We start from the raw sequence: 21871 nt of genomic DNA, 5'->3' as shown, positions 1-21871 counted from the left end.
CAGGGCCTTTGTACTTGCTTCTCCCTCTGCTTGCTCTGTTCTTCCTCCAGATATCCTCATGGCTCTCTCTCCAAGCAAAAAATAGGGTCCAGATACATTGTGCAAGCACAGCAGTTGTCAAAGTGCCCCCAAGGCCTTTTCAGGGGTCCATAAGGTTAACACTGTTCTCATAATAATCCTAAAACATATACGTCTTTTTAATATTCCACAATGCACTAATAAAACACTGCAAACATATTTTTTAAAAGCTTGGCTGTAGATACATTTTATTAGAGATACCAAGTTGAAGATTTAATATTCTGCAATGCACTCATAAAACACTGCAAACATATTTTTTAAAAGCCTGGTTGCAGAACCATTTTATTAGAGATATGAAATCTGAGAAACATCAGATTTTTCTTTCCATACTAGCTAAGAACATACCACTCAATCCCCTTTTATCAATTGCACCTGAGTAAGTAAATAAAAACAGCAGATAACCTCAGATTCTACAATACTTTGAAGGTATTTCAGCAGATGCCCAGTTTAATGGGAAGATTGTTTGAAGTACATGCCATTTATTCAATCTTCAAAACTATTTTGGGGGCTGGCCTGGTGGCGCAAGCGGTTAAGTGCGTGCACACTCTGCTGAGGCGGCCCGGGGTTCACCAGTTCAGATCCCGGGCACACACCAACGCACCGTTTGTCAGGCCATGCTGTGGCGGCATCCCATATAAAGTGGAGGAAGATGGGCACAGATGTTAGCCCAGGGCCAGTCTTCCTCAGCAAAAAGAAGAGGATTGGCAGATGTTAGCTCAGGGCCAGTCTTTCTCACACAAAAAAAAACTATTTTGGATTTTATGCATGGATTTAGCCATACTAAAACTGCCTTACTGAAATGCCCTACAGAACTGCGTCACGAAGCTGCAGTTTGGATTATGTCTGGACCTTACAAGAGGAGACATTATAAGGACACCTCCCGCATTTGTGTTACGATGTAAGTGAGGGGAGTGTCTACTTGATCCCTCAGTGACCTCCACATGGAAGACTGACAGAATACATTTCTTTGGGATCTAGAAAAACTTTTTTCTTGCTAAAATCTAGAGTTTTCCCACCACCGACAATAAAATTTTGTAAATGATCTTGTTACTTTGGCTGCCAGGAAGCTTGGGGCCAAATTTACAATTCATTTTTAACTTTGTGTGTGTGTGTGGACATAGAGAGAGAGAGACAGGAGAGAGCAGACACTCTGCTGTATAGACTAACCTACTAACCTTCCTCTTAGTCTCATAGTCCTATCTATATTTTACCTAAGCTTGAATGTAAACACAGAATTAAATGTAAATGTAAATATTTTCAGAAATGTGGGGAAATAGCAGTATATAAAAATAAATCAGGCAGAGAAATTGGAAAAATTCCAGGTAGACGGAATAACACGTGCAAACACTTGCAGGTATAACAGTACCTCCTTACTTGGAAACAGAAAAGAGTTTGGCATGACTGGCCACAGGATGACAGTGACAGAAAACACAACTGGAATACCACGGCATTGACTCTGCCTGGACCTTCTGACACCCGAGATCTGTGTGGCTCACGTCACTTCATTCAGATCTCTGTTCAAATATTCTCTCATCAAAGAGAGTCCTTCCTGAACCAATTCAACCAAAATACTTTATACATGCCCCGCTCCATCACTCCCTCTCCCTTTACCTGTTTTATTTTCCTTCACTACGCTTCTGAACAGCTGATATATTATATATTTGTTTATATGTTTATTAACTTCTCCCTTAAGAGAATATAAGCTCTAGTAAGCAGGGTTTTTTGTTATTTTACCATTCTAGCACCTACAATAGCACTCAATAAATGTTGATTGAATGAATGGAAAGGTAGTTTAGTATCAAATTGAGAAAGACCCACTAAGCCATGCTAAGAAATTTAGACTTTATCCCACTAGTAATGGGCAATGTCTAACAGTTTATGCAAAATGTACCATGCTCATCCTTCTCTTTTACGAAGATAACTGGTAGAGGAGTAGAGGATGGACCTGAGAGGAAATCCATGGTAAAATCCAAAAGATAAATTATAAAGGTTAAATGAAGTCAGGGTAAGCAGCAATAGAAATGGAAAGGAAGGGATGAATTCACGACAGATACGAGCAGTATACAAAGGGATAATATATCATAATAGTTAAATCAGGCATCAAACTGGTCACTTGATAGCTGTGTGACCTTGGGCAAGTTACTTATCTAATCCTTGGTTTCCTTATTTCTAAAATAGGGATCATAATTTTACCTACCTACTTCTTAGTTTTATTATGAGGAGTAAATGAGATAATGTATGAAAAAACAGAATTGTGTTTGGTGACCACTGACTGAGCTGAAGAGGAAAGGGACTGTGTCTGCTCGGGACTGTCCCCAGGGCCCAGCACTCTGTAGGCACTGAATGCATATTTGTTGAAAGCAAATGAGTTAATGAAGACGATTAGCAAGACCAAAAGTCAAGATTAACTACAAGGCAAATCCTTCTATAAGATATAAAAGTAATAGAGCAACATTTGGCCAGGAGGTCATAGGTCTGTCCAGTTTGAGAATGCTGAGGCTGAGAAGGCTATGGGGCCCACTACAGTAAATGTCCAATAGGCAAAGGAAATACAGGACCAGTTCTGAGGAGAGAGGACAGGTTAGAGAAAGACCGGTACAGCTGGTAGTTGAAGCCTAATCTAATCAGCCAGATCAACTAAGGAAGAGGCATACAGAGTTAGAATAAGAATCCCAGGAAACACAACCATTTAGCACCAGCAAAAGGAATCAGGGATCAAGAATGAGGCAGTAGAAATGTAGTAAGAAAGGTAAGAGAAATTTAAACCCTGAAAGCAAAAGGGGAAGATGTGAGGAAAAAAATGGTCAACAGTGTCAAAATTAGCAAGAAATATAGTTTGAGTGAAAACTAAAAAGAGAGCACTGGATCTGAGTAGTTACATCATCAGTGACCTTTGCAAAAGAAGTTTTCATGAAGTGGTTGGGGCAAAAGCCAGAATGTGTGGACTGAGGAGTAAACAGGAGTTGAGGAAGGGAAGATACAAGGAAGATCACTTCAAGATAAAGTAGATTTAGCCATGGAAGCACCTAAGAGCCTACCTGGCCAATTATTCCCACTACCACCTCCAAGTGGTCATTTGTTCTTAAGAAAGTATTTTTCATGAGACACTTGTAACATACATTACCCCAGAAACAAGTCTGGCCCTAACTAGAACCATCAAGTAGAGCAAGCCTACCCACTGCTCTTGCAGTCTGGGTTTTCATATGTCCAAAGGGCCCTTCATGGTAGCAAAGACATATTTAAAATTAAAAAATAATGGTCTGTAAAAGTAATAGTTTCATCAAGTCTTTTAAATAGTCAACAAAGGATAAAGTGGTCTATATATCCTATTGATTAAATTACTTAGAAGACAAATGTATCAGGAATAATTGAGTTATTGAGATTCTATACCGATTTTTAAAAATAATTATAATACTCAGGGATGCAAAAGCATACTGTGTATTTCTTTAATTCTCACTACTACCCTACAAGGTAGGAATCACTATATCCATGTTGCAAATGAGAAATCTGAAGTTCAGAGAGATGAAGTGTATTGGTCAGAGTACGCTAACTGCTGTAGCAAACAATGCCCAAATCTCAGGGGCTTAACACAATCAAGGTCTAGTTCCCTCTTGTGTCACATCCAATATGGCCAGTGAGGCTTGGGGACAGGAGCACAGAGGCTCTTCTCCATGAATTTGTTCAGGGATCCAAGCTCCTTGCACTGGATAATCTACATCTAGCTGGCAGGTGAGGGAAGAGACAGAGCATGGAGAGTCCCATCAATTGCTTTAGAGGACAAGTGACAAACATCACTCCCACCCAGGTTTCATTCGCCTGAACTCAGTTACATAGCCCCACCTATCTTAAGGGGGAAATGAAGTCGAATGGTGGGCCAGGAAAAACAAGAGAAACACAGATATTGATGGGCACAACTTTCTCTGCCACGTTAAGTAACATGACTAAAATCACCTAATGGTACATGAAAGAGCTGAGAAGCAAATCCCACACTACCTAACTGCTCCAAGGAACCTTGCTATTCTATGCTGCTTCTCGTTTCATTTCATGGAACCCACCCCCAATTTAAGCATTTCTCCAAATGACAACAATGGATGGTTTATGTTGCAAGGGTTCCCTCTTACTGTAAAACTATATTCTGTGTGTGTATATTTTTTCTATGTATCTTTTATCCTCAGTCCTGCAATTCCCCTCTACAAATCAATGGTTTTAGTCTTCTGAAGGGCAGACACACAGACATAAAATTTGGGGAGCCATCTGAATCCTGTCCATGCTATGGGGGGCATGAACCCCAGTCTAAGAACTCCTCTATATGCAGTACCTTACGTTTGACACTGTTAACTTACCTCCAACTTTCTACCTGCTTTCTCCCTCACTCGCACCCCTACTTCAGCCTCACTCACCTCCTCCTCTTTACAGCTTCTGCGTCTTGGGCTTTGCAGCTGCTGTTCCTTCTGCCTAGACTGCTTTTCCCCCAGAGGTCCCCATGGCTCATTCCCTCAAGATTGCTGCTCTGATGTCACCTTCTCAGGAAGAGCTTCCCCTCCCCTCCCCACCCCCACTCCCATTCATGCTTTATTTTTCTCTATAGCACTTCTCACCTCCTAATATAGTGTGCCTGTTACATATTTATGAGTTCATAAATTCTCCGGGCATTTAATTGCGAGCCCCGTGAGGGCAGAGGTTTTTGGCTATTTTGTTTCTGTTTGCTGCTCTTAGCACTTATGACAATGCTTGGAACACCAAAAACAGCTTTTTGAAAGAACTGAGGGCAACCAGGGAGTGAAAAAGAGAAGGAACACACAAGTAGATGCAGGTATTGACAGTGTTCAGTTCTGAAGCTGGGTTCACAGCTGTTCATTTTACCATGAACTCCACAAACTAGAGATATTATTCACCTATATATCAACATCAACTATTACAACATAATTTTAAAATACAATATGAGTTTGTACAAATAATACAACTCAAAACAGTATGCCTGCTCTGGTATACACCCTGGCACCTTTCCTTATTTAAATAAAATAGTGAGATGGAGAAAATTGGGCCCCAAAAATGTCATTTTCATTCCTTAGCTAGTTAAAAATAAATTTTACTCATATTTTTTCCTCAACTCTGCCTTAATAGGCCAAACGGAAAACTACTTGATATAATTCTTTTAAACGCTATATCATGACCTTTTAAAAACAGCATCTTACCTTATGGAAGTGAAACTAACAGTTTTCTTTGAAAACCTGTTTGCAGAATCAGATACCTATAAGCATTTGTTCTGAATTAGTCTTTCTAAAGATGTTTTCAAAGTGATTCCATGATTTTGCCAACAGTAATTAAAATTAATATAAATTTCTGCTGAAATTTTTTATTTCAAAATTTACTTTTCAATCATGTACTCTTAAACATGTCACTAAAAACATGGGATTCAAATGCAAAAAGATATTATGAAACCTAAAACATTAGGGAGAGATATGCTCACAGATTAAACATATTTAATAAAGGGCAGGGTAGGAAGGAGGAGGAAAGGGAAGGGAGAGGAGAATCTAAGGAAGAGAAGGAGGAGGACAGGAGGGGGCGGGAGAGAGCAAAGAGAAGTGAGCAGACAGCCTGCATACATCTGTACTTGTACACTGTAGATGTAAAAGTTTCAAAATCCAAAAAGCTTATGGGACCATGAGAGAAGGCATTTGGAACCCACCCATTGTATCCACTGTGCCCGAGTCCTGTTTGGAGTTCCAGCCCTGCCATTTACTCAGCAGATATCAAACTTGGTCTCAGTTTTATCATTTGTAAAATTTAGATAATTGTATGAAACTGTTAAATAAGTTCATGCATATAAAACTGCTCTATAAACAATAAAATGCTAAGTAGAAAAGTATTTTTAAATTTCTAACATAAATGCATGAAGCTTATATAAAAAAGATTTATTATATAAATTACATCCTGGTGGTTTGAAAAATTCCGGGTACTCAAACAGCATAGTCAGAGGGTTAGAGATTCCAGCTCCACACACGATCAAGTTAATCATACTTCTTTGCTATAAAACAAGAGCCTAACAGTCTTTCGAATATTCTCATAACACAAAGCAGGGGGAGGGTATTCCTGCCATATACGTTCATTTGGAAAAAACAAGTGACTATCTAAAATAGAAACAACATACACTGAATCCTAAATTAAAGCTATCATCAGTAATGGTTACTGACCACTTTAAGCCACTTAACCAAATCAAAAACACAAATGGGTTTCCAGTAACTAAATATTCAGAGAGAAAAACAGTCAATACCCAACAAAACCAAACAAATTTGCCAAGGGAAAATGTAATGTACTAACATGTTATGGTCTTTTTCAAAGGTCTATTCTTAGAGGTAAAACAAACTCTCTTTAATTAAAACCTTTGCTTATAAACACATTTCCTGAGTAAGTAAAGCCTAACAAATCCAATATGAGTGAAACACTGTACCCTGGAAACAGAAAGGAGCCCCGAGTCGTTTACAATAGTAGTTTCATATAACCTTTCATCACTCCTACCACAACAGCAAACACGCAACCTTAAACCAAGTAAAAGCTTTCTAAATTTAGATACTTGCAAACAACGCATCTTAAGTTATATGTAAAGGTTTAGTAAATTATTTATTATGTCTCTTATCTTTAATAATGGGATAGCGTGTTTAATTTGTAATCAAAATGGAAAGAAAGCTGTTATACCATATATTACCGTACCAAGACTCAGAGTTTCCAGTCTATATTTAGTCCACATTAAAATGGAAGCAAAGACGCAAACCAAGCTAAAAATAAAATGTTCTACAAAGATGAGATTTTTGAAATCTAGCTTTATTTGGTCCCTTGAATGCTGATCGCATTTAGCAGCACCTTAGCTTCAGAGTGATTTGCTAACCTAACTATACCATTTTCCATCATCTAGAAGAGGGATCAGCAAACTGGGCCCACAAGCCAAAGCCATTGGCCATATCCTTCCAGCATTTGATTTTGTACAGCCCACAAGCTAAGAAGGTTTTTACATGTTTAAATGGCTTTTTAAAAAAAAAAAAAAGAGAAGAAAAAAATTTCTTAACACATGATAATCACATGAAATTCAAATTTCAGTGTCCTTAAAGTTTTATTGGAACACAGCCACACTTACTCACTTCAGTATTGTCTCTGGCTGCTTTTACACTACAACAGTAGAGCTGAGGAATCTTGACACAGACTTTACGGCCTACAAAGCTCAAAATAATTACTATCTGGCCCTTTGCAGAAAACATTAGCCAACTTCTGCCCCAGATGAATGTTAATTATTCTTATTATTCAAGATATCTTCCTGTTCATCAGCTATCAAAATGTAAAAGTCCCTACTTGCCTCTCATATCATATTGAGTTTCCAAATAATAAACCTGTCAAAATTACTTTATTCTCATTTCTTAACAATCTTCTGGCCATGTTTGTTTCTCATCCTATTTGGATCATTACTCAATCCAATGTTTCCACCCAGAACTGTGGGTAAAAGTTTTAAATATTTTCTAATCTATTCTGTTTCTGTTTTAAATGCTAGACGGGAACCATCATGACCCACTAATGGGCTGCCACCTACAATGTGAAAAACAATGAGCAAGTCTTCCCTAGTCTACTCCATCTAAGGTTTATGGTGAAAGATAATATTTTAATTGCACAAATTGCATCTTATAAACCAGTGAAAAATACAAATCAATATTTCCATATATTGTCTTGCCATAAAGGTATAAGAGCTTATTTATACACCCTTCATGTTAAAGTAAAACCAAGGTACTAATTGAAGAATGTGGTGATTATTCTTTTCCTAATGGCCTTAAAGAGATGTCTTAATCCAGACATAATGTTGCAAAGTTCCGAATATCTTCCCAGTGTTTAGGTATGTTTTACCCAAATTTAGAGACTCATTTATGGACATTCAAAATTAACTGTAAGAGGTATATAAATGTCAAAAAAAAAATAAATGAGAGCATAATAAACCTAATTAGGAGGTATTTTTGACACATGAAGCTTCAAGACCTTGGCCGAGATGAGTCAATGTCAGAAAAAGTCATTGAGATGGTTCCCATTTGTTTATACCATTCCACTTATGATGGCTGAACATTCCTAGCTATAAACCTGACCAAGGTTCTTCCAGCCATTCCCTGCAAAATGAAAGACTGCAGTATTCATGGGCCAACAAAAAGCAAACAAAGTGTCCTTCACATTCACATTCAAAACCAAGCTGGTCTGAGTTTATATTAGTGTTGTTTCAGAATGTCTCATTCTCAGTAGATACTGTGAAAATCTCTACAACAGTAAATCTGAATGCAAAATCAACCTCCTCCCCGAGACGGGACTAAGAATTTAGAAATAATAGCCAAGGGTAAAGAGAGAGGAAGAGACGACGAGTTACAGCTCCTTTTGGCTTCCCCACATCAGCACTCTTTCCACTTTTGTATATAAGTGATTTTTTTTTCCCTTCGGGGAAACAGAGGCAGCCATAAAATTATCTAGTGTTTAGCACCTGGGTAGCTAGATGAGACTGCCTGAAATTCCAGTTAGCTGATACAGAGAAAGGAAAAAAAGTGAAAAACAGAGAAAGAAAAAAATAGTTGAAAGGACAAAGAAACTGGGGGAAAAATGGAAAATGAAAAGGGGATCAAAGAGTATACAATGTGGGGATATGAGGAGGGTACTAAAATGTACATGAGGATTTTATTAAATCATACTAATTTTAAAAGCATGCCAGTCTTATTCTTTACTTAAAAAGTCATCATATCCAGTGCAAAAAAGCTGAGATTAGTTTTGTCCTAAAATAACCCATATTTCCTTCCATAGAGAACTGGTTAATTAAATGATGACATAACATATTAGGTTGAACCATATGAAATTTCACATATTTGACCATTTTTTCCCCAGCTTTTTTTTTTTTAATTTTTTGTTTATTACAGTAACATTGGTTTATAACAATGTAAAAATTTTAGGTGTACATCATTGTACTTCTATTTCTGCATGGACTACATCATGTTCACCACCAAAATACTAATTACAACCCATCACCACACACATGTACCGAATTATCCCTTTCACCCTCCTCCCTCCCCCCTTCCCCTCTGGTAACCACCAATCCAACCTCTGTCCCTATGTGTTTGTTTATTGTTGTTATTATCTACTACTTAATGAAGGAAATCATACGGTATTTGGCCTTCTCCCTCTGACTTATTTCACTTTGCATTATACCCTCAATGTCCATCCATGTTGTCACAAATGGCTGGATTTCATCCTTTCTTATGGCTGAGTAGTATTCCATTGTGTATATATACCACAGCTTCTTTATCCATTCGTCCCTTGATGGGCACTTAGGTTGCTTCCAAGTCTTGGCTATTGTGAATAACGCTGCAATGAACACAGGGGTGCATGTACCTTTGCAAATTGGTGTTTTCAAGTTCTTTGGATAAATACCCAACAGTGGAATAGCTGGATCATATGGCAGTTCTATCCTTGATTTTTTGAGGAATCTCCATACTGTTTTCCATAGTGGCTGCACCAGTTTGCACTCCCACCAGCAGTGTATGAGAGTTCCCTTCTCTCCACATCCTCTCCAACACATGTTGTTTCCTGTCTTGTTAATTATAGCCATTCTGACGGGCGTCAGGTGATATCCCCAGCTTTATTGAGGTATAATTTACAAATAAAATTGTACATACTTAAAGTATACAATGTGAGGATTTGATAGATATAGACATTATAAAATGATTACAATTAAGTTAATTAACATATCCATCACCTCACATACTTTTTTTAATATGGTGAGCATGCTTAAGATCTATTTTCTTAGCAAATTTCAAGTGTATAATACAGTATTATTAACTATAGTCACTATGCTGTACATTAGATCCCCAGAACTTACTCATCTTATAACTGAAAGTATGTACCCTTTGACCAACATCTCCCCATTTCCCCAACCTCCCAGCCCTTGGCAACCACCATTCTACTCTGGACCATTTTTGACCTACTGACAGAGCAACTTCACATAGCTCAACCTAATATAATGGAATACTTTGCCGTCATTAAAAAGAATCAGGTAGATTATACAAGTGTTAGGGAAATGACCTCCACATTATATCTCCAAACAAACAAGACATAGAATGTGTATAGAATGTTCCCTTTAGTATTTTTTAAATACTATATATTTAAGTACATATATATATACACCCACTTGTATGTGCATAGAAACTTTCTGGAAGCACACCAAGAAAATGTCAACAATTGTCTCTGAGACAGAGACTAGAAGGTCTGGGACGAGAGGGAAAATACTTTTCACTGAATACCCTCCCATCACTAAATATCCTCTCACACTGTTTGAATGTCTTATTACATGCATGCATTACTTTTTCTATTAAGAAAAGTCTGGATGCTTTTCAAATGCCACAACTAACTTAAGGTTCTTCACTAACATTCAAATTATTTAAAACATTAACCAGTATTCACAACAAAGAACACTTCAAATAAGGTAATAAGTTAGTAACTAGTTAAGTTACTAGCTTAACTGGATACCAAACAGCTTTATGACCCTAAGGATCTTAAAGGAAATTAAAATAAGTACTACGTTTCAACAATAATATCCATATATACAAAGCATTGTGTGCAAGCATGTAATATAATATATACACAGTCATTCATTTAAGAAATGTTTTTGACCTCTATGTGCAACTGACTCTGCTGTAGGCCCCCTGTCTGTCTGTCTATGAAACGCTTTATAAAGAGGGTGCATATATACACATACATATGTAAGCATGTGTATATGCATGTGTAGGTCTGTGTGCGTGTGCCACACAGACCATCCCAGGCTGCTACTCAACCAGGATTGAAGATGCCATTAGTAATCACAACCCGTCAGACCTAGTGGTCCCTTGGTGTATCTTCGGGATGTATGAGCAAGAATTGCTACTGCTTTCTTAACAATGACTAGGCCTTGGGCTAGTCCTGGCGTCTCCCTCTCCACCAGGCTCCCCGTCTTACACACCTGCAGAAGGGCTCAAAAGAGGATCTGTCTTTTTCTAAAGATCTTTTCCCTTAACTCTTATCTGGGTCACAACTGAAGACTGGGGACCAATAGATAAATTTAGCAGTTCTCATTCTATTAATTCCCCAACTGCCCTCGACCTCTTTCCTGAGAATCAGCACAGACGGTCCCGGCTTACAATGGTTCAACTTAAGATCTTTCGACTTTACAGTGGTCTGAAACCCATATGCAATCAGTGGAAACGTACTTTGAATTCTGAATTTTGATCTTTCCCCAGGCTAGCGATATACTGCACTATACTCGCTTGCGATGCTGGGCAGGCAGGGAGCCGCAGCTCCCAGTCAGCCACGTGATCACTTACAACTATTCTGTATCCATACACCCATTCTGTTTCTCATTTTCAGTATAGTATTCAATAAATTACACGAGATATTCAACACTATACTATAAAACAGGCTTTGTGTTTGTGTTTTTTGCCCAACTGTAGGCTAATGTAAGTGTTCTGAGCACTTTTAAGGTAGCCTAGGCTAAACTACGATATTCGGTAGGTTAGGTATATTAAATGCATTTTCAACTTAGAGTACTTCAACTTAACAATGGGTTTATCAGGACTTAACCCCATTGTAAATCAAGGAAAATCTGTATATGTGATAAGATGTGACTGATGAAATTTGTAGCAGGTATGAACAATCTGGATTCGGGGATGAGGAAAAGCAGGGAGGCTGAGGCTGATCTCAGGTGTTCATATATGAAAACGTTGATGAGCTTATATGCACTTGTATAAGCTAGTATAAAATGCAGAATCTCTGAAATTCAATACATCTTTGGAAATTTAAGAAACATTTTATTTAATGATCACTAATTATCCCTAATCATGGCAAAATGTATGTGCTAAATATTTTTACTAGAAAGTTAAATGGAAAACCAATAAATAAATGTGCTTTTTGAAATACTCCTAGCCTCGATAAACATGCTTGACCCCAAACCATAGATAATATCAAATTTAAGGAGTATAATCTCAGCTATTACCATGAGTTCATGAAACCTACAAATTTCAGTGGTACTCCTAACAAATTTGTCGTTTGACTTTACTCAATTCAAATTTGAGCCATTTCTAAATTTTCTTTCAAACAATATAAATTTACTGGTCAATCTTGATATAAGTATGCACGGAATTTTAAACATTTCACATGAATATATTAAAATATACATTCTTTAAAACCTGCCATTTTGCCTATTATTAACAGTTTTATGAACTTTTTTTAAAATTAAGATTTCAAATGCTAAAGGCACTGTTAGGAAAGTCCCTATCTTGTTTAGCTCCAATCTTCTAAAAATACATTAAACCCATGTCCTTAATTTATCACAAATTCTATTAAATTAAAAAACGTCACTATTAAAAGCAGTTACAGGGCTCCGCCCGGTTGCGCAAGCGGTTAGCTGTGCGCCCTCCGCTGCGCGACCCGGGGTTCTCGGGTTCGGATCCCAGGCGCGGAGGAACGCACTGCTTGGCAAGCCGCCATGCTGTGGCGGCGTCCCACATAAAGTGGAGGAAGATGGGCACGGATGTTAGCCCAGGGCCAGCCTTCCTCACCAAAAAAAGAGGATTGGCAGATGTTAGCACAGGGCTGATCTCACAAAAAGAAAATTAAAAAATAAAAATTAAAAAAAAAAGGAGCACTTAAAAAAATGACTGAAGCAATCTTTGACTCTCTGCTAATTGCACCTTAACAGTTGTGTGTGTGCTTACACATATTTACTTTAGAAAATAAGAAAAGTTAATACAAACATGAATCCATAGGCATATAATAAAAGTTCTATTTTCATATAGGGGCCCACTGACCTTAGAAAACAAATTCTCATAAAAATAGGTATACAATGAATTAACTTTTGCAAATTTATTTTTAAAGAGCACACAAATCCAATAATATCACTGGTTTCCTTTTCAAATTCCTCATTAAAGTTCCCCAGGGATAAATGACTCTCTGCGTGACAATTCAGAAGTATGAAGAAAGTTAGAATATATAAATAATCCTTCAGTCACAAGCATTTGCGATATATATGTTCACGATCAAAGTAAAACTCTCAACTTCGAGCCCTCACAGGTCAGCAGTACCTGCTACATAAACAAGAGTAACACAGCATGCTAATCTCCATATAACACAAACAGGTTACTTTCCATTATTAAAAATAACCATGAGTGTGTTGGTGAGATCTGAACTCTGCACTTAGCCAGAACCTACGACGCGAAAGCCTGGCTTGCTGTCCCTGCCGCGCTGGGTGCTGTTAACCGGGAGCATCATTTACGACTGGGGACGCCCCTTCCAAACGGCAGCAAGTGGCAAAGGGGGTGTCCGGTGTCCCCTCCCCACCCACCCTCGCGGAGTGGGCCAGAGGAGGGGCAGGCTGCTGCCTGCGGGAAGGGAACGTGGCGGGCTCACTGCCGCTCTGGCTGGTCGGCCTGCACTCCGCTCCCTGCTCAACGCACAGACTCTGCCGAACCTCTGCACGGCAGGGAGCACAAAAAATAAAACACTCCTTTTGAGTTCCCTGAGCGGGAACCCTCCCCAGCGCTTCAGCTTTTTCCCACGCTCCCGCCGAGCCGCTGGTCCCCGTCTCCTCCACCTCTGGCCGCTGAACTCCCCGGGAGCCCAGCACCGCGGCCTCCAGCGCGCGGGCCGGGAATCCCTTCCTGCCGCGCCGCGGTCCAGCTCCCGCCGGCCCCGCCCCCGGCCCAGGCCCCGCCCTCACCTCGATCCCCACGCTCCCGGGACCGCCGGCGCGCGCCCCGCGCCGCGGGCGTCCTCTCGCCTCTTCCCCGCCCCGCCGCCTCCCGCCCTCCGCGCTCCCCTCAGGCCCGCCTCACCTTGGTCCGGATCTGCCCCGAGGTGGACACTTTGCGGATCAGTTTCTGGGGTCCCTCTTGCTCCGCTTCGCTGTCGGACGAATCCTCTCCGGGCCCCGCCGAGGCAGCGGCGGAGGTGACTGCGGCTCCGGCCCCGGCGGCCGCTCCGCCCGCGGCGCCCGGAGGGTGGTGCTGGCCGCCGGCCCCGGCCATCCTCTCCGCGTCCTGCGGGGACACAGCACCGCCCGGCGGGGGCGGCGGCGGCGGTCAGGGGGTGGGCTCTGCCTGAGCCGGGCCCGGAGCCCCGCGCCCAGCTGCCGCCGCCATCTTCCGCTCCCCCAGCCGCCCCCGCGGGGAAGGGTCGCGGGGATCAGTCGCCCTCCCGACAGGGCCCCCCGGGCTCCTCCGCTCGGCTCTGGCCAGAGCGGCGAGCGCGGTGGGGCACAGGGGATGCAGACCCCGGCCCCGCCTGGGACCCCTGCGCACCCAGGATCGGGATGTTATAGGGTTTCTGACCCAGAATACGACCAGTGCGGGTAGAGAGGATGAGCGTGACAGAGGGCTCGGAACAACCTCCCCCTTCCCCTAGGGTCTGGGGTCTCCGGGCTGGACGGGAGGTCGGGGAAGACGAGAAATCTCCGCAGCCAACCCCCGCAGGCCCGGCAGCGGCGATGCTCCTTCCCTCGGTGCAGGGGCAACAGGGACAAAACGGCCCCTAGAGCAGAAAGGGAACCCAGAGCTTCCTCCCGACTCCCTTGGGTGCACCCCGCCACCTCCTGGACCCAGAATCTCTCCAGAGAGACTTGGGCCTCGCCGCACGTTCCCGCTGAATAAAAGTCCCCTCCGCCCCTGGGATGTACGGGCACCGCCCCCTGTCTGTCTCACGACCCCCTAGCCTTCTCCGATGAACCATACCTCTCCCGCCTCTGCCCTGGGGTTCGGATCCTTTCAGCTCTCTCGACCGTGGTGTTCAGTTTCTGGCCCACCCCCACCCCCATCCGGCGCACACGGAAGAGGAGAGCATTTTCCGGGAGGTTCCACTCCGCTCTGAGAACTTTTCGCTCAGAAAGAGCGATCCCTATGGCTAACAGGAAACTGGGAAGGGCGTGGAGAGAGGGCAGAAACAAGAGTATACACGCAGCCCAACACGACAGAATGCAAAATAAACGTCTAAGCTGAAGCGCTAACCGAGACTGCCTGGAAGAAAACAATGCACTAGAGCCTTGTGAACACCAGTGCCAGAGCACGAAAACATTGGAAGTCCTGGGAGAGCCACTCCCTAACCGGACTAGAGCAGGAGGAAATGGGATCAACAGGCTGCAGGCACCGCTCACAACTCGTCCCATGCGAGCCGGTTAAGCGGACACTTGGGAATAGCAGCCTTGCGGCGGGTCGTGCACGCTCCTCGTCAAAGAACCCTTGCAGATGTGGGAGTGCTTGGGGGAGAAGATACTAAAATGACTGATTCCTCTTGTCATCCACAGAGAACTCCAAACTGGTATTAGCTATATTTTTAAGTAGGGCAAACACTCCCTGCCAGACTGTGGAGTCTCTTCACACTTCAGTAAAGCATTCAATCTCTTTAGCATGTTCATGACCTTCAATTCCCATTCCTATTTTTTCAGTTGACATGACCTTCTATTTTTTCAGTTGACATGACCTTTAAGGGTTCTCCAAACTAAGATCCTATTGGGTTTTTTCTGGTTGCAGTCTTACTCTCAATAATTTGCTGTATCAGAACTAACAGTTCTAAGAGATCTGAAGAAACAATATGCAATCCCAATACTGTATATCCACATTGTAGATTAAATTCATTAAAATGTCAAATGTGCTAGTTGGCTTGAATCTTCAAAGACAGGAGATTGCTGCCATGTAATACTAATTGATAGAGGCTACTTCTCCAGTTGTATTCTTTAGGAAGGGAAGGAGTTGGGCAAAATAAACTCTAAGAGCCCTATGGCTCTGTAAATATGTAATTCTGTATCGACAAAGACCATATTGCTATGAAGGGAATTCTTTAAGACAAAAAATAATCAAAGTAATGGCCTTTATCCCAACCTATTTGGTCACTGACCAGTCCAGTGGTTGGCAGTGTAAACCAGAACACCTTATAATAAAAGGCCTTTGGAAAGAATAAACCTAGTTCAGACCTCTCTTTTAATGTAAAGAAACTGAGGCTCAAAATAACAAGTTGGGACCAAAGTCAAAATCATGTGATTACTATTCTAATGTTCTATTCACTTTACCTCACTATATAACAAAAGTTAGTCAATTATCATGTTTCTATTCACACTTTAGGCTTTCAAGTTTTATATACCTGCAGTAACATTTTCCAGAATCCATGCAGAGAGGGATAAAACCGAAAGGCATTGTTTAATGCCCATGCCTGTTCTGTGAGCTTAAGAAGAGGACTGAATACATTTCTCACTCTGATTCAAACACTGATTGCTTAAAGATACTTTAACAGAGTTTTCACGTGCAAGAGCTGGGCAATGAATACCTCAAAGTAAAGGTATTCATTGCTTCATAAAAATTTAACCTCACAGTTATCCCTGCTCTCCAAAGACTCCTGTAACAAGTTCTAAAACTTGGTTGTGACTTTGAAAGCACAGCCAGTCTTAGCCTGCTCATGCTAAATAAATGATCCCTCCTCTACAATTTCCCTAGCACAGAGAACACTCAGAGTGAAAATACCCTGTAGGCAAATGAAGGAATGTCACTTCATTTCCCACAAAAGGAAGCTCATGAAATACCCTCTTTTCTTCACTCATCTCTTCTAAGGAGACTGTTCAAGTAATCCCTAATTTAAGGTACCTGACCCACTAGCTCCTTCTCAGGTCTTATTTGTAAATTATAAGTTTCCAGAATGAACATCCAATCTGTATATTGTATACTCGCAATGCATTTCACTTCCCTTAAAAATATAATAGCAATGTCAAGAACTCAATATTTTCAACCATTTTAATGTAGCTCAAAAGGATAACTGAAACAAATTTCAAATTATGTGGTATATTGCATTCTTTGATTTATAAGACTTCCTTGACTTTTCCCTTACTTGGTGTTTTCAGATTTTCAAGTAATTTCTTAGATGTGTCTGACATATTTTTCTTCTTATTATTACTTTGAAATCTTCGTTTGGAACATGTATCACAAACACACTATTAAAAACTTGGACATAAGCCATGTAAACACTGCATTCAGGATGAAATGGAAATAGGAGAAACTACCACTAAATTAGGTTTCTGCTTAATAGGGCTTCCAGCCCCATTTTTTTTTTTTAAAAAACCTATTATACTGAAGATATGTAAGTCACAGCTAATTCTCTGATACCAACTTTATGCATATTAGCATATTATTATCTATAGAGATATTTTGAATTATATTCTTATTATTGATCACTACTAATAACAAAAAAGGTTTAATATCCATTTACAACTTCTACGGTTTTACGTTAAATATCATATCATAAACATGTATAAGTCTACATTTATATCCTGAAGAACCCAAGTAGGCACTTTAAAAACACTCATGTTGGGAGGGCTTGCGTAGTGTCGTAGTGGTTAAGTTCGCACACTCTGCTTCAGTGGCCTGGGGTTCACAGTTTCCAATCCCGGGCACAGACCTATGTACTGCTCATCAAGCCATGCTCTGGCAGCATCCCACATACAAAATAGAGGAAGAAGGGCACAGATGTTAGCTCAGGGACAATCCTCCTCAGCAAAAAGAGGAAGATTAGCAACGGATGTTAACTCTGGGCCAATATTCCTCACCAAAAAAAAAAAGTCAAAATAATGATAATCAAGAAAAACCACAGTCATGTTGAAGCACTCACATTCAGAACCAGTGGGAACCATGCAAAGAGCAGTGCAGGCTGAACAAACAATAGGCCTGCTTTCATTCAAACTTTAGAACTACTTCCATAATACACTGTTACATATTTAGAATTTAACATTCAAAACTTTATTAAAATTTCCTTAGTTGTTACCTGAACAAAAAAAGACTGAGCTTGTGATATCAACTGTATGTACATATGGTCATTCCTGTACCTAAGGCAAACACCTTCCATCATCTAGACCCAATGCATAAATATACTTACAACTTCTCATTTATATTTTGGCTCTTTTTCCTTTGAAACTCTTCCCTTCCTAATTTTCCATTAGTTCTGAATAGTTTCATCAGAGCCAGCTAGATAAAAATCATTTGAAAATAAAAACAAATTTTAGTAAGCAAAATGTACTCTAGTATTCCCCCACTGTCTAAGAACTACTTTGTAAACACTCCCATACTTTCTAAGTTTGGGCTAGAATTCTAACTACCCATTTTCCCCCTAGGATATTATCCGGGTTTTTTGGCTAAATATCTTCCTACCCACCTATTCCCACCACCAAAATATTTTTTAATTGATTAGAAATTTAGGTAATGGCTCTGTTTCCACTGATTTGATTACATTCCAAAGCTAGCATTAAAGAAAACATACAGAAATCTGAATGCTAACATTTATCTTCTTTTAGGCCCATTGCCCTAGCTGGAGTAATGATAAGGCTAATAGTTTATTTAAATGCCCTCACTTAACTAAATAACTTCATTTCATCTCCAAATACAAAGAATGTCATGAAGTCCAGCAGCTGCCCCTCAGCTCCAGACACGGATACATTTCAAGCCAGAAGTGGTATTCTCTTTACTATTACCCAGCATCGATTCCTGTGATTATGTTTACTCTTCTGTCTGAATAGCTCCATGTAGAATCATATCACCATGTTTTAGGTTTCACCAGAAAAGAACGAGGAGGGTAAATCCTTACATGCATGTTGTTATACACAATAAGGGATAATGCAACAGGATCTGTGTAATATGAATATTGCCTGTTCAATATTAAACATTCCTTTTCATAAATGTAAATGTGTATACTTGTACGCTAATGTATTAAAGTTGCCTATATTTAAATTCAAAAAGCAGATTTTAAATAACTGCAAAATGGAGTCCAAATCAAAGCAGATGTTCTTAAGCCAAGGTCTTTGAGGGTCCACAGTTTGGGCTCCAGGAACTCTGTGATTCCCTTGAAATTTTATTAAAAATTTTATCTGTATGTTGCATAAGTACATTTTGGGAAGAAAGAGAGTCTATAGCTCTGATTAGATTCTTAAAGGGATCACAGACTCAAGAAAAGTTCAAGAATCCCTGATTTTGATGAATTTTGTGTCTATTCAAAACATTTAGATTCAACTGATACTTCTCCCCTTAGCTCCAAATGTCTGAAATAAAACATTTAAATACTGCTTTTCCCCTAATTTATCCCTCCTCTTTTCTTGTGTACACCACTTTTCAATAATTGGGATAACATCTTTTTTAAGAACCTAAACGAGAATTCCCTTTATTAGCTCTTTGTGGACATACATGTATGGCCACAGGGTTTCAAATAAAATCACTTTGTCAGAAGTATCATTTTATGCCACATACCTGAGATCTCTGAAGATGCTTTTTGGACTATCTGAATGTAAACCATTAACATATATGAAACAAGATATTCTGTTTAATTAAGAATGTACACTCTGTGAGGATTTAAGGATTTGTATCTGTGTTGTTAACTGCTATATCCAACAGCCCTGGGACACAGTAGGTGCTGGAAAAAATATCTCTTGAATAAGTTAAAAAGCCTTTGGTGTTTAAAGAAAATAAATCTCATTTTTTGAGGAGAGTTCTACAGTCTGGCTAAAGTGTCACATTTCATTCACACATTTCTGTCAAGGCTCTAGTTTTAAAAGCTAATAAATGAGCATTTCCATTTTTGTCACTTTGGAAGGTAAAGCACAAAAAAAAGTCTCTATTTTTCTAGGCACAGTAGTTCTGGCCTCAGCACCCTAAAGTAAAATACATATAACCGGGTATTTTTCATTGTCATTGGTGTTGGCTTAAAGTATCCAGGTTCAAAAGGGACTTCATATAGGAAAGTTTAAAAGTAAAAGATTAACAAAACCAGGTCACTGAATTTAATTCTCAATGATCTTTGATTTAAACTTCAAAACTGAATTGTACTTTTAATTTCAAAAATTATTTAATCCCCAGTGATAACCACAATAGAAGAAATATGAGCAGATGCCATTACCTAACAACATGTTCAAATTTACAAAAGCAAAGACAGCTGCAGATACAGATGGATCAGAGTCGAAGGACACTTCTGAAAGGTCGGGAACCAGGAGGCAGAGAAATATACTCTGGGCGAAGGAGCTAGGAGTGTACATATTAGAAAAGAAAAAGAACCAAGCCTGGCACCTGACCTAGAAGCTCTCAACAGGCAGGGGGCCAGCCTGAGCAGACAGGGGGAGTCCCTGGGAAAACAGCATCCGAACTCGTTGAACAGAACACGGATGAGGCCAGGAATTTCGGACGAGGCTTTTCAGATAGGTTCAAGAATTTCAACCAAGACGGAGTAGCAAACATCGAGGCAGGGCTTGGAGAGCCAAAATTCGATGCCAGGGAAAAGGCAGCCCACACAGAATTACAGAGCTCTGAGTGAGACGGGGATTCCGGGGTAGAATCCCTAGAGGCATGTGAGATGGTTCTGACTGTTTGAGTTGCAAGAAAGAAGGAAGTTGGAGGAGTTTCAGGGAACAAATCCCAAGCCCCCCGGCCTCCTCATCCCTATCCTCGTACACACAATACACACGCACACGCTACTCTCGGTCCCCTCAAGTTACCCAACCTCCGCGTTGCATGTGCAGCGAACCGAGGTTAGCTTCCCGCTTCATCCCTGGCAAAACCCTTGAACCACGGAAAAGCCCGGGGCTAGCGGCGAACAGGAGTCGGAGGCGTGGTTCCGGGCTTCAAGCCGCGATCAGCCTCCCCAGGCGGCGGTCCTCAGGAACCTGCGCACCCAGGTGACGGCCAGGGCGCGGTCTCAGGAAGGAAGACCGGTCTCCTCTGAGCTCTACACGCTGACCCCACAGTCTGGGTTTCTCCTGTACCCCTCTCTACCCCCCGCGCTCTAAAATCAAGTAAAAAGTTGCGAAGTCGCTGAAGCACGGAAACGGTCCTCGGAGGGCCGTCGTCAGCGGTTCGCCAGCGGCCCCTCGGGGAGAGCCTCGGCTGGCCGGACAAAAGCGCTCCCGGAGGCGCGCGAGGAGGAGCCCGGGCGGCGGAGGAAGCGCTGCCCCGGCTGGGAAGCAGCTGCGGACCTCATCCCGGGCCATTTCCTGAACGGAACCCGGTCCGGGCGGGGGGAGCAGAGGAGAAGTGGGAGGGGGTGGGCGCGGGCGCTGTACCCACCGGTTCCTCCCAGGTCGGGCTGCGGACGCCGGGCGCGGGGCGCACGTGCTGCGGCTCCATCGCGCCGGCCCGCGCCCGCCGGCCGCCCAGGCGCGCGGACCCGGGCCCCCGCCGCCGCCGCCGCCGCCGCCGCCGGGGCTGCTGGATGCGCTTCCCTCGCCGCGGTCCTCTTGGCCGCTGTCGCCGCCGCCCCGGCTCCCGCCCGGGGCCAGCCACCGGCCCTCCCGCCGTCTCCGGCTTCCGCCGCGCTGCGCTCTCCCGCCCCCGCGCCGGTCCCTTCCTCCTCCTCCACCTCCTCCACCTCCTCCACCTCCTCCTCCTCGTCGGTCCAGCTCCAAGCGGTCCGCTCCCCACCGCCGCCGCTGCCGCCACCTCCCACGGCTGCAGAATCCGCCCCCCGCTCCTTCCTCCGCCCCCGGCTCCCTCCCCTTTTCCTCCCGGCTTCCCGCCCCTCCCCCTGCCGCCCCCTCCTCCCGGCGGGCGGCCCGGGACGCACGTGACCCCCCTGTCAGGCCTTATAAGGCGCGGAACCGAAAGCGGCCGCCGGGTGGTCACGGGCACCGGGCAGCCGGGCGGATAGAAGCAGCCTCCCACGGGGCCGGGCGCCGAGTCGCCGCCGGGAGCGGCAGGGAAAGCCCGGCTGGTCCGGCTGACGCGCTGGCGACGGGAGCGGCGGTGGC

At 42.3% G+C, this 21871-nt stretch overlaps 1 protein-coding gene across 4 annotated transcripts in view; it reads right to left on the bottom strand.

The window, feature by feature from the left end:
* Nucleotides 1–21350, bottom strand: part of DGKH (diacylglycerol kinase eta) — a 191485-nt gene extending 170135 nt beyond the window's left edge. For 2 of the 4 annotated variants that reach the window (XM_004433621.3, XM_087436021.1), the window contains exons 1-2: nucleotides 21192–21349; nucleotides 13950–14153 (exon numbers count right to left, since the gene is read on the bottom strand). In XM_004433621.3, the coding sequence (XP_004433678.2) occupies nucleotides 13950–14153; nucleotides 21192–21251 (264 nt within the window). In that variant the 5' untranslated portion in view covers nucleotides 21252–21349. Of the gene's footprint in view, nucleotides 1–13949; nucleotides 14154–21191 lie in introns of all 4 variants that reach the window. The other 2 variants (XM_087436022.1, XM_087436023.1) reach the window with 2 other exon arrangements.
* Nucleotides 21351–21871: the final 521 nt, after the last annotated feature.

Source organism: Ceratotherium simum, chromosome 10 (assembly GCF_057802395.1).
Source record: "Ceratotherium simum simum isolate JZ-2026a chromosome 10, ASM5780239v1, whole genome shotgun sequence".
Lineage (NCBI taxonomy): Eukaryota > Metazoa > Chordata > Mammalia > Perissodactyla > Rhinocerotidae > Ceratotherium > Ceratotherium simum.
Note: the sequence above shows the minus strand (reverse complement) of the source record. Positions and strands in the feature narration are given on the sequence as shown.